Source organism: Polypterus senegalus, chromosome 8, assembly GCF_016835505.1.
Source record: "Polypterus senegalus isolate Bchr_013 chromosome 8, ASM1683550v1, whole genome shotgun sequence".
Taxonomy (NCBI): domain Eukaryota; kingdom Metazoa; phylum Chordata; class Cladistia; order Polypteriformes; family Polypteridae; genus Polypterus; species Polypterus senegalus.
Window position 1 is genome coordinate 99,774,376 of NC_053161.1, and position 13,975 is coordinate 99,788,350.

Sequence of the window (13,975 nt, forward strand, 5' to 3'; positions counted from 1 at the left end):
AGTCACCACCAATGGTATACTGTAAATATTATACACTAAAAAAATTATAGTGTTTGTATACAGGCATTTGCTCACAGTGATCAGAAACAGTTATCTTGGAGAAACATAAATACTGAGGAAGCTTTTTCTACCTCAGTTCTATGGATTTTAAACAAAAAACATTATACATCGCAAGTTTTAGGAGTTTTTAGAGTGCCTACTCTCTATCTACTTATCATCTTTAAATGCCAATTACTACAAAATGGAAGAATGTTCAGGTTCTGAAATTTGGCATTACAAGAAGCCATGTCTTTCTTTTTCGGTAGCGTGAACCAATACATAATGTTGTATTTTATGTTGTTTTGGATTTAAGAAGTTTTTTTGTTTTATATATATTTATTTTATTAATTTTATTGGAATCCATACAAAGCAATCAAGTTTTTACAAAAAGAAAAATTGAGTTAAGAACAGATCGATCCCCACCCTTGAGAGAGAGAGCAAGCCAAACAGCGTAAAATTTAAGGCTTGTAAACATACCTAAATTAATACATTCTCTGTGCTTCATGAACTTATTTTAAAATATTACTGATTAGATCCTGCCATGTTTTGAAAAAGTCTGTATGGATCCTCTAACTGAGTATTTGATTTTTCCAATTTCAAATATATAACACATCGGTTTCCCACTGACTTAAAAGAGGAGAGTTTGGGTTCTTCCAGTTTATCAGAATAAGTCTGCGTGCCAACAGTGTAGTGAATGCAATCACAATTTGTTTGTCTTTCTCCACTCTGGAAGAACCCCAAACACAGCTGTTAATGGGTTAGGAGGGATTGTGAGTCCAAGGCTGTCTGAGAGGTAATTAAAAATTTTTGTCCAGAATAATGTTAATTTGGTGCAGGTCCAAAACATGTGACCCAGTGAGGCTGGAACTTGGTTGCAACGTTCGCAGGTTGGATCATGCCCTGGAAACATTTTGAGAGTTTTAGTCGACACAGATGTGCTCGATATATAATTTTGAGTTGTATAATTGTATGCTTTGCATATGGAGCTCGAGTGAATTCTCTGCATTGCTACTTTCCACTCCTTTTCTGATATATTAATTGAGAGATCTTTTCCCAGTGTCCTCTTGGATCTTTGAAAGGAGGGATTGTAAAATGATTTTATATATTGTAGAGATGGAGTCTAAGTCCTTGAGATTGAGCAATATTTTTTCCAGCATGGATGAGGGTGCAAGATGAGGAAAATCTGGAAAGTTCCTGATTTGAAGATAGTGAAAGAAATGTGTAGCTGGAATGTTAAATTTGGAATGTAATTGTTCATAGGATGCAAAGACGTTGTCTATATAAAGATCTCTAAGCAAGTTAATTCCAAATTTTTTCCAGATATTAAAACTGCATATGTTTGTGAAGGTTGAAAGAGGTGGTTCTCTTGCAGAGGTGCCACAGATAGAAGCTTCTCCGTCTTAAAATGCTTTCTACATTGGTTCCAGATTCTAAGTGAGTGGAGCACAATTGGGTTATTTGTATATTGCCGATAACGTGTGTTTATTGGAGCACAGAGCAAGGAATACAAAGAAGTACTGCAGGATTTTACTTCTATTGCGGTCCAAGCCTGTGTATGTTCTTCTATTTGTGTCCAGGTTCTTATCGCCTGTATATTTGCTGCCCAGTAATAAAACTGGAAGTTAGGTAGAGCCATGCCGCCTTCTGCCTTTTGTCTTTGTAGGGTCGCTTTTGATGCGTGGATGTTTTGAATTCCAAATAAATGAGGTTATTGTTGAATCTAATTGCTAAAGAATGATTTATTAATGTATATTGGATGTTTTGAAATAAAAAGGAGCTTAGGAAGAATATTCATCTTAACAGTGTTAATTCTTCCAGCTAGTGTGAGATGAAGGGTTGACCATCTATGCAAGTCTTGTTTAATTTTTTCCATGCAGACGGCGTAAATTTTGTTGATAAAGAGCTTTATGTTTACTTGTGATGTTTACCCGAGGTATTTAAACTGTTCTGCAATGATAAAAGGTAGGGTATCTAATCTAATATTATATGCTTGAGAATTCACTGGAAAGAGTACACTTTTATTCAGATTAATTCTGAGACCAGAGATCTTTTGAAATTCTGTGAGTGCTGCTAAGACTGCAGGCACAGAATTTTCTGGGTCCGATATATACAGTACCATATCATCTGCATATAATGAGATTTTCTGTTCCAGTCCTTCTCTGCTAATCCCCTTTATCTGATCAGTATTTAGACAATGTATTGCCAGTGGTTCAATGGCAATCGCAAACAGCAGCGGTGACAAGGGCATCCTTGTCTAGTGCCACGCTCTAGTTTAAAGTAGTCTGAGCAAATGTTGTTGATGCAAACTGAACCTTCTGGGTTAGTATACAGTAATTTAATCCATGCACAAATGTTCGGGTCAAACCCAAACTTCTCCAATGTAGTAAAAAGGTATTTCCATTCAATCATGTCGAATGCTTTTTCTGCATCCAATGATAATAATATTTCTGGGGTGTTTGATTTAGTTGGTGAGTATATTACATTAAACAGGCGTCGAAGATTTGACGATAAGTGTCGACCCCTAATAAATCCAGTTTGGTCTTGTGATATTACCGAAGGGAGCACTTTCTCCATCCTTCTAGCTATGATTTTAGAGAGTATTTTAACGTCGTTATTCAGAAGTGAAATTGGTCTGTATGATGCACATTGTAATAAGTCCTTATTTTGTTTTGGAAAAACAGTGATTAGTGCTTGGCGAAAGGTTTGAGGAAGAGATTGGTTATCTCTGGCTTCTGTAAATGTTGCTAATAGGAGGGGAGGGATTTAAGAAGTTTGATGTAATCCTAACTTAGTAGCATGGGACAGTTTATAGGTAATTGTGACATTGTGAGATGCACTGAGCTCACTTTGCTGCCTGTGTACCATTACTTTTTTCTCTAAATCTTCTCTTAGTACCAGTTAAATAAAAAAAAATTAAAAGGTGATAACAGTGCCACAGAGAGAGTTGTTTTGTTGTAAAAGTGACATATTCAAAGAGAATCATAAAATCCACCACTATAAAAAGCAACACTGCACCCTTGGCTCCAGGGATGTTTAAAATATGGAATTAGGAAGTATTACATTCCAAAGTTGATGTGTTAGCTGGAATAGGTGCAGACCCTGCATTGTCTTGCCTTATGTAACTATTAAAGTGAATGACTAATCAAAATATGATTTACTTGAAGTGGGTACTAAGAAGTAGGTCATAAAAAAATGGAAATGTAATTTTGATAAGTAAACGTTCACTATCAACTAAATCTAACTCCTGCCTCAGTTAGTCTTGGAAGTAAATAGTGTCTTGTACTCTGTTATGGTTCATATTTTCTCTATGTGATGTGAAACATTCGCAGGTTCAGCAGCTTCTGATAAAATTATTATGACAGTGGAGAACTGTACCCTCTAGTGACTAGAGCTCTTTGTCTACCTATTCCCTGGTATTATTTTAAAGTGTCACACACCCATCTGTCATTTTGGGCTGTCTAGGGAAAAAAAAGTAGATCTGATGGTATGCCAACCAACAAAAATGGGCCACCACTCCTTAAGTTATTCTTTAGTTAGGCACTAGACCTCTGGATGGTTTCTTTTTATTCTCGTAATAGTTCTTTTTAATTATAAAACTTAGCTTGCTTTTCATCCTGTAAGTTTATCAAAGTAAAGAGCCGTTAATTAGAAATATGTTTATTATGACATGTAAACATGAAATGTCTTGTATTTTTAATGAGAAGTTGAATGTTTTTCCACCTCATGTTTAACTTAAGCATCAAGTCATAAATCTGGAAAAAAATAACCTAAAAGCATCATTTTTTTCCAGAAGGAAGACATTGTTGTAACTTTGCTCCCAGCTGGCCACTGTCCTGGGTCGGTCATGTAAGTTGAACAGTTCTTAATTATATACCGTATGATGTACAGTATTTGTTTTTTTTGTTTTTTTCAGCAGACAGTTTCTGTTGTACAGTTTAGTTTACCGTAATATATTTTTTAATTTATCTTTCAGGTTTCTGTTTGAAGGAAGTAATGGGACAGTTCTTTACACTGGAGATTTTAGATTAGCAAAAGGAGAAGTAACTCGCATGGAACTTTTGCATTCTGGAAGCAGGTAACTTTTATTTAATGTTGCTGTATACACAATACCTTGAAAAAGTACTATTTCCTGACCAGTTTTACTGAATAACAGACCCTACACTGAAATTTTTTTCTCTGTGATATTTTTATTTCAAAGAACTAAAACACAAAATTATTTTTTAATGTAACATTGTTTAATGTTAGGAAACAAAGTTTAAGAAGAAAGGAAATATTCAATATTAATGTGTGCAATTTTCACATTTATTATAACTTGATTTCCATGAACTGTGATGTGGTATCATTGTACATTGCAGCATAACACACATTGGTATATATTGCTTAGCTTTTCTAATACTCTAATTATATCATATACATTTTTTTCATGGTTGCATATATATTGTTATTTTTGAGCACTTCTGAGACCCTGCCCAATGGTGTTGCACACCGAAATGCAGTTGATGCTTCTGTTGGGGTTGCTTGTCTGTCTCAGAGGCAACAGTGGGCTTGTTGTCCCAGCTAGGCAACTATAAGTTTGCAGATTTAGCACATAACATGTCTGTCGTCCGGTGGCTGATGCGGGGAACATTCTTACCCGGCTACTGACCTGGCTTGGTCACTGCTTGTTTGCTGTGTTTGTGTGTATTGAAGTGGTAGCTCCCATTTGAATAAATTCCCTGACTGTTCCTGTTTTGATTGGAATAAGGTTGGTTTTCTTGAAGCCTTTGGACTCAGCATCTTCTCTCGGATGTAAGACAGTGAGTTCTGCATCTAGATAGATAGATAGATATACAGACAGACAGACTGTGCTATGTACAGAGGGGCATTCAGCCTTTATCAAATGAGGCAAAGTATGTGTAATTATTTTGGTAATTTTTTTAAACCCTTCTGAATTTTTATAAAATGCTTGAATTCGTGGGTAGGACTTTGTACCTTGTTTGTATATACAGGTAGGTCCATAAATATTTGGACAGAGACAACTTTTTTCTAATTTTAGTTCTGTACAATACCACAATGAATTTTAAATGAAACAACAGATGCAGTTGAAGTGCAGACTTTCAGCTTTAATTCAGTGGGGTGAACAAAACGATTGCATAACAATGTCAGGCAACTAAAGCATTTTTTAACACAATCCCTTCATTTCAGGGGCTCAAAAGTAATTGGAGAATTGACTCAAAGGCTATTTCATGGGCAGGTGTGGGCAAGTCTGTCGTTACGTCATTATCAGTTAAGCAGATTAAAGGCCTGGAGTTGATTTGAGGTGTGTTGCTTGCATGTGGAATATTTTGTTGTGAACAGACAACATGCGGTCAAAAGAGCTCTCCATGCAGGTGAAAGAAGTCATCCTTAAGCTGCAAAAACAGAAAAAACCCATCCGAGAAATTGCTACAATATTACGAATGGCAAAATCTACAATTTGGTACATCCTGAAAAAGAAAGCACTGGTGAAACTCAGCAACGCAAAAAGACCTGGACGTCCACGGAAGACAACAATGGTGGATGATCGCAGAATCATTTCCATAGTGAAGAAGAACCACTTCACAACAGCCAACCAAGTGAACAACACTCTCCAGGAGGTAGGCGTATCAATATCCAAGTCTACCATAAAGAGAAGACTGCATTAAAGTAAATACAGAGGGTGCACTGCAAGGTGCAAGCCACTCATAAGCCTCAAGAATAGAAAGGCTAGATTGGACTTTGCTAAAGAACATCTAAAAAATCCAGCACAGTTCTGGAAAAACATTCTTTGGACAGATGATACCAAGATCAACCTCTACCAGAATGATTGCAAGAAAAAAGTATGGAGCAGGCGTGGAACAGCTCATTATCCAAAGCATACCACATCATCTGTAAAACACGGTGGAGGCAGTGTGATGTCTTGGGCGTGCATGGCTGCCAGTGGCACTGGGACACTAGGGTTTATTGATGATGTGACACAGGACAGAAGCAGCCGAATTAATTCTGATGTGTTCAGAGACATACTGTCTGCTCAAATCCAGCTAAATGTAGTCAAATTGATTGGGTGGCGTTTCATGATACAGATGGACAATGACCCAAAACATACAGCCAAAACAATCCAGGAGTTTATTAAAGCAAAGAAGTGGAAAATTCTTGAAAGCCAGTCACCTGATCTTAACCCAATTGAGCATGCATTTCACTTTTTGAAGACTAAACTTCAGACAGAAAGGCCCACAAACAAGCAGCAACTGAAAGCCGCTGCAGTAAAGGCCTGGCAGAGCATTAAAAAGGAGGAAACCCAGCATCTGGTGATGTCCATGAGTTCAAGACTTCAGGCTGTCATTGCCAGCAAAGGATTTTCAACCAAGTATTAGAAATGGACATTTTATTTCCAGTTATTTAATTTGTCCAGTTACTTTTGAGCCCCTGAAATAAAGGGATTGTGTTAAAAAATACTTTAGTTCCGTCACATTTTTATGCAATCTTTTTGTTCAACCCACTGAATTAAAGCTGAAAGTCTGCACTTTAACTACATCTGAGTTGTTTCATTTAAAATTCATTGTGGTATTGTACAGAACCAAAATGAGAAAAAAGTTGTCTCTGTCCAAATATTTATGGACCTAACTGTAATTTAGCACTCATTTGAACAGGCAGTGTTTTTAAGCAGAGGGCATATATATAATGACAATATTATCTGTTTTAAATTAACTTTCAACAATCAAGGCAACAAAGGGATGAAAATAATAACAAAACACCTTATAGGCAAATGACAGTACATTACAGAACTGAAAAGATGTATCACATCTTAGTGTGATTGGGGCTTATGTGTAACATAATGATGATGTTATAAAACATAATGATGTTTTAAATTACAGTTCTCAGAATATTAATTACACATCTTGGTTATCCATCCATTATCCAACCCACTATATCCTAACTACAGGGTCACGGGGGTCTGCTGGAACCAATCCCACCCAACAAAGGGCGCAAGGCAGGAAACAAACCCCAGGCAGGGCATCAGCCCACCACAGAATTTTGGTTATTTATTGATAAAAATTGGACTGACTGTATCAGGAAAGTAAAGTTGCTTAGAGATTTTTATAAGTCAATTTTTTTCAAAACACTTGTCTGCCCACTTTTTCAAATTTCAGAATGTAACTTTGCATGTGGTGACATTCTCAATATTAGCAAGATTGTATTTGCTACCATAATTTATAATTGCTTTGGTCAGAATTTTATCATTTAAAGGAACTGGGCCATTTTAACCTATAAATAATTTAATCCTCCAGTATTCTTATAAGACTGATGATTCATTTGAAGTACCATAACATTTAGACCCTTTAGGCCATGTCAAACTAGATGACTTTTCAGCAATTTTCAGGCGTAGACTTTATTTACATAATCGTATCGAGTTGGAGGCCATCTGGACGTGCTCTTGTGAAGGCTGGTTACCTAGTGTGACATACCCGCAACTCACTCTTAGTAGTCCGTTTGGTTTTGTATTTAGTTGTAAGGGTGAGCTGAGATCTGACAATAAATGATTGTTGAACTGAAAATACAATGCATATAATGCAGTGATGAGGAATAAGGAATGCAGGTGTTTTAGACCTCACAAACAAAAGAGAAGCTTGTCTGTTTGCTGTCTCATGTTTTACATTCACAACAGAATTGAATAAAGGGCGAATATTGTGGTTGGACTCTCGTTGCTATTAACACGTCTACAGCACTGGTTTCCTCAGGCAACATGCTATTGGTTGTCAGAAAAAAAAAGGGTAAGCATGACTGTGCTGGAAAGTTGGCATACTGTTGAAAAATTTGATATGCCCAGGCATTTTCCTAGTTTTAATTGATACCACCTATGGATTAGACAGCAACTGCAGCTTTTAAGTCTGACATTCCATGCAACTAGAAGTCACGTAATGTGACATCAGCTTTTGTCTTTCATTGACAACTACATGTCACTCCAGCAACTCAGGAAATAACCTGAATAAATAACAGTTATATCAAGAGCCACTGTGCTAGCGTGAATGGTAAACAGTGTTTCTGACAAGTAAAATGTTATTATTATCTCTATATATAATCTTCATTTGGATCTTAGAAGAAGAAGCACTAGATGGCAGTAGAGAGACAGCTAAAACATAGGCATTGCATTAAGAATCTCCTCCTGTCTTATACTACTGAAGACTGTAGTACTCCAGTCACACCTCAATACACAGACATTCAAACTAAACAAATTGTTGTGCTTTAAATTAACCAAAGAGATCTTCATTTAAATCTTGATCTTTGTTTGTCTGCGAATTCCACGCATGCGTAGACCACCTTCCAGTTTAGTACGTTGTTGTTACTCACGGATGTCAACAATGTGCCGGAATAATGAAAGGGGTGGTGGACAGTGTTACGCTGGTTAGCTACTGAGGCCTGGTTAGAGAATGAGATTGCCGAAGATAAAAGGTACATGCCTACATAACATATGAATAAAAGAAAGACAGTGAGTAAAATGAATGACAACGTAACAGCACGTTCCGGAAACTATTATTGTTACGTTGTAGCTGGTGAGTGCTGCGTGTCTAACAGTTGTACCGTGGCTTGCTCACATGTCAGTGAGGTGATCCCTATTTATGCTTTAAAGAGCCTGAATACCTATGTGTCCCCCTTTTATAACCATTGCTCTATGTATATTGCCTTACTCTTTGGATTGCCACAAAGCAACCTGCGAGCTTGGAGAAAGGTTGAGAAGACATCATGAGAGGAAACGATAGCGTCGTGAAAACGAGACGGACTGTGAACGGACAGAAGCAGAAATGCTCCTACACCACCACATAATTACTATTCGGACAGTGATTCCGAGTAGGCCATTCCTATCGAATCAATATCCAAGGGTTTTCTTTTGTAATTTTGTTTCCCTTATAAAAAAATCATAATGCTGTGTGATGAAGGGCCCAGTTCACGACTGGCAGCCGCATTTAAACAGGGAGCCCTTCACAGACAACTTTAACACGCGCAACTTAGTTGGCCACACATGGCTAGTTATTATTATAATCTATACTAATAAAAGGCAAAGCCCTCACTCACTCACTCACTCACTCACTCACTCACTCACTCACTCACTCATCACTAATTCTCCAACTTCCCGTGTAGGTAGAAGGCTGAAATTTGGTTGCCTTATTCCTTACAGCTTACTTACAAAAGTTAAGCAGGTTTCAGTTCGAAATTCTGCACGTAATGGTCGAAAACGTCCGCCATATTGAATTTTCTTATTTATGGCCCCATCTTCACGAAATTTGGTAGGCGGCTTCCTTGCACTAACCGAAACCGATGTACGTACTTATTTCGGTGGTATGACGCCACTGTCGGCTGCCATATTGAACTTTCCAACGTCACTAATTCTCCAGCTTCCCGTGTAAGTAGAAGGCTAAAATTTGTCATGCTCATTCCTTACAGCTTACTTACAAAAGTGAAGTAGCTTTCATTTCGAAATTCTACGCATAACGCTCATAACGGTCGACAACGTCCACCATGTTGAACTTTCTTATTTATGGCCCCATCTTCACGAAATTTGTTAGGCGGCTTCCCTGCGCTAACCGAAACCAATGTATGCGTACTTATTTCGTGGTATGATGCCACTGTCGGCCGCCATATTGAACTTTTCAATGGTCTTTTTTACTTATGGGCCCATCTTCAAGAAATTTGGTAAGCGGGTTCCCAACGCTAACTGAATCCTACTTACGTACATATATACGTCCATAGCCTGCAGCTCGGTCACCGTGTGAGGCGTTGTTGGGTCCCCCATCCCAACACCTCCCACATTGTTGGCTGCCTGCCTATATAAGGCCGTCCGTCGCTCCGGTCTCTACATTCCCTTCCTTGCTTCACCACGGGATTCACGTCTCCCTGCTGATAACTACAGCCTTTTTATTTAATCCACGGCTTCTCCGCTGTTTTATTGTTCGTTTATTACGATTATAGTTATTGTTTAGGTATTTTAGACTTACTTTACATTGTTCAGGTACCCATTTCCTTTATCATTTTAACTGTATCCCCATTAACATGTCTATCGAGGTGATCACCATTGATCAAAGAACTGTCACTTACCGAGTGGTTTCCATGCCCGGAGATGGCACCTACCTTTTCCATTCTCTGTGTTACATATTGCACGGCCATATCAGGCTCACTCTTGATATCCGGAGGAACATTGTATCTTATGTATTGAATGACTGGGACAGGTTCAAGGTGTGGACTGTTTTAATTTAATTAAATTTAATTTTCTTTTTAATAAAAATTTTAAGGCAGTACTTCGCCGCTGTGAAGTGCGGGTATTTTGCTAGTGTTTAATATATTTTTAAAAAAGGATTCTTTGGATATGGCTGTGTGTTATAGTTAGAAAAGATTATTTGTATAAATAAAATATATTACTATATTACTTAAAAACAACTGTGGTTTAAATGCTGCTGAAAAAGATATGTTTGATAAACAACATTCATATATTATCTCCCTGATTCTTTTCTATAAAGGAATTTTATTAACATTTATTAACTTTTGCATGCATGACATCTAAAAATCAAGCTCTATAAGACAGTTTTGTAGTTGAGGAGAGAATGCATGTTGCATTGAATTGGACCTTTAATACAGTTTTATTGCAATATTAAATTTTTTGTAATGTGGCCCTTATAATTTTTCAATACTTAGACTTTTATCCATATACCATTCTTACTTACAGTATGTAAACTGTACTAAGTGGGAAGAAAAAAATGTTTATTTTTTCCTTTAAGAGCTATATAGAGTTAAACCTATCAGTTCTATCTATACACAGCTATACTTACCTGGAGGATAAATATAAAAAAGGAGGTACATTTTTATTAAATGTTGCCACCATTTTAGTCTGTGTCTTTGGGTAGAAAGGCTGTCTTGCTACTTTCTTCCGTTGTCAGAAATGGTTACGGCAGTTGTTGTTACCCAATAAAATAAATGTGAATTTGTATTTAAAAATTAAGCTACTGTCATTTTAATACAGAAATATCACTTAATTAATCAGCACTATGAAGTTTTAAAACTTTTGTTCAAATTGCTGTGTTAAGGATATTCTTTAAATGATTTGCAGAAAATACTCCCTTAATAACTGGGTGACTTTCCAATATTTATTGGGTTTTCTAGGGTAGAATTAGGTACAAAATATTGTTCTGTTTTTCATGATCAGACAACTGATTTTTCTCTTTTTTTTTTTTTTTTTGCAGAATTAAATATATTAAGAGTGTTTACTTAGACACAACCTTCTTCGATCCAAGATTTTATCAAATTCCAGATCGGGTGAGTCTCATATTACTAACCTCTTAGATGTAATTAATGTAATTAGAATTTTCAGTTCTGTCTGTTGCCATTTATGTAATTGAAGATACCATTTTATGTTTAATTTTTTTGTGTTTTTCTGTATTTATCTTCCACAAAAAAAAAACCTAAAATATACTGCCATTATTTCAGTTATTTTTACCTTGATTCATACTAATGTCTTGCTTGATATTGATAATATGTCTTAGAATTTAAATGACCACCTCATGGGTACAGCACGCTTTATCAGTGTATCAATGCTCCAAACCTCTCGTCCTCTTTCTCATGCCAGAGCTAACTGAGTAAAAAGATGGGAGGAACGTTGTATTTGTGTGTGTGTGTATAGTTGTTCTGGCCGGGAAGAAATGAAGCCTGAGTTACAAGCTCAGTTTGAACAGGAGGAGAAAAAGAACATTAATTTTGAATGTTTTTATTCACTTCTTGATGGCTGAGTTTGCAAACTTCCCTATCTGATTAGCTGGTTATGATGTTCACTCTTGCTGCCTTATAGTTTTTTCAGACCAGGCTCTGATTAAGGCAATGCTTGTACAGAGTTTGCAGTTGATTGCAGTGTTTGGTTATTTTTTTTTTTCAAAGTATTCAGATTATTACAAAGATTCCAAACTTTCATGTGTTACAGTAATTAATATTTATGCATTTGCACCATGTAAAACGAGACACGCTGTAATGTACAGGCATCATATTGAGGTTTGGTGTCTGTCTTGTGACCGAAGCTGCTTGAAAATACTTCACCACCTTGTGGTTTGTAGTGGACAAAGCGTATATAGAAAATAGATGGATTGAGCACAACCAAATCTCTACATGTCTTAGCCATACCATGTTTTAGAAACACTGTAAATAAAAAATGGAATATCTCCTTAATTTTAGAAAACAATGATTTTTTTATTTTTGTATATTTTCCTGCATCTAGGAAGAATGTTTAAAAGGGATCATAGATTTGGTGAGAAGCTGGATAACTCTTAGCCAATATCACGTTGTCTGGCTCAACTGTAAAGCAGCATATGGATATGAGTACCTGTTCACAAATCTCAGTGAAGAATTTGGTATACAGGTGAGACTATCCTGACAATTTTATTGTTTTATTATTTGCAAAAAGTTGTTACAATTGTAAATAACAATCACATATGTTTTATACTTTTGTTTTTTATTACATATCTTCTTTAGTTTCACTAATTTGGTTTTGCATTGTAGACTAACATGGTTTGTCAGTGATTGAAGTGAAAGTCACAAAATATGGGTAGAATGGTAGATTAATTATCCCAAAAGAGCCATATTTGCCAAAATTTTAAACCCAATCACAAAAACAACATTGCAAAATTAAAGAGATATTTTTGTAGTTAGCGCAGCAGCAATAGTACAGTTTAGCCTACCAAATTTAGTGCATATGTGGGAATCTTAAATGTGCTAAAACCACAGTCATACTGCAAGTAGCACTTAAAGCAAATGTTTCTTTGTAAAATAAAATGTAATTGACAGTAGCATAGAATATATTGGAATGAGGATTAAACATTTTATGCGTTATTGAATATGATTTGATCATTTTTGGAATGTGTGTGTGGTTGTATGTCTGTTTACTAACTAGTGAATAGATCATCCAGCTGTGATCACATTTTGTGTTTTTATTCAAATCCTGAAATTTATACAGCCTATTCATTTTGAATATGGTCTGCCTATGGAAACTTCTGTTTACTGAATTTAATTAATTTTTTTCCTCAGAAGTGCCTATAAAAGCTCTATTTTACAAAAATATTATAGATGAAAACTATACATATTGAAAGTTCTTAAACATTTTTGAATAATTTTTTCAATCTGTGCACAATGTTTTGTTTTGCTTTGATTTTACATATACCAGTAAGAAAAATTATTCAAATGAAAACATTTATAAAAAAATTTGGTGTAATAATATAAAACATTATGGTGTTATAATTTTTACACAATGAAAAGAATATCTGAATTTCTTTAACCTAAAGTTATACTACTGTTAAAGATTACAAACTACATCTCTAATAACTAGAAATGCATTTTATGGATGCTCCTTTCATCATGTAGTAAAAGATTTGACTTCTCACAACAACTTAATTGGCTGAAACACTGTCAGTAAGTTAAATAATATGCCTTTGAATAGCTGGTAACCACATTAGTCAACATACAAAGGCTTCCTAAGGTGTGAGAGCTATGCCAAAAATGTGTCACTGTTGTAGGGGGCCACTGAATATGAAAGCAAGTGTTGAGTGTTATTGAAAATTTCAGAATATCTATTGCAACATGAAAATTGAATAGTCCTTATATACTGAACCAATCTATAATAAATAAAGCTGATAATAAATGAGCTGTGAAACAAACAGGGACAGTGACTTTAAGACACAGCACACAGACAAGTATCACGTTTTTAGAAAAGGTAGATTTATTACCATTTTATTGGTGGGTATTTTTATACCTACAACCGATCTAAAATAAATAAAGCCAGAAAAAAATGTGTGGATCTATAAAGAAATCCATTGCCTTTGGTTTGGTTATCCATCCATGCATTATCCAACCCGCTATATCCTAACTACAGGGTCACGGGGGTCTGCCCAGCTAACACAGGGCGCAAGGC

The 13,975-nt window shown here is 36.0% G+C and overlaps 1 protein-coding gene across 3 annotated transcripts in view; it reads left to right on the forward strand.

The window, feature by feature from the left end:
• Positions 1-13,975, forward strand: part of dclre1c (DNA cross-link repair 1C, PSO2 homolog (S. cerevisiae)) — a 35,910-nt gene that overhangs the window by 7,575 nt on the left and 14,360 nt on the right. For all 3 annotated transcript variants that reach the window (XM_039761482.1, XM_039761484.1, XM_039761485.1), the window contains 4 exons: positions 3,830-3,885; positions 4,013-4,114; positions 11,268-11,340; positions 12,290-12,430. In XM_039761482.1, the coding sequence (XP_039617416.1) occupies positions 3,830-3,885; positions 4,013-4,114; positions 11,268-11,340; positions 12,290-12,430 (372 nt within the window). The remainder of the gene's footprint in view (positions 1-3,829; positions 3,886-4,012; positions 4,115-11,267; positions 11,341-12,289; positions 12,431-13,975) is intronic.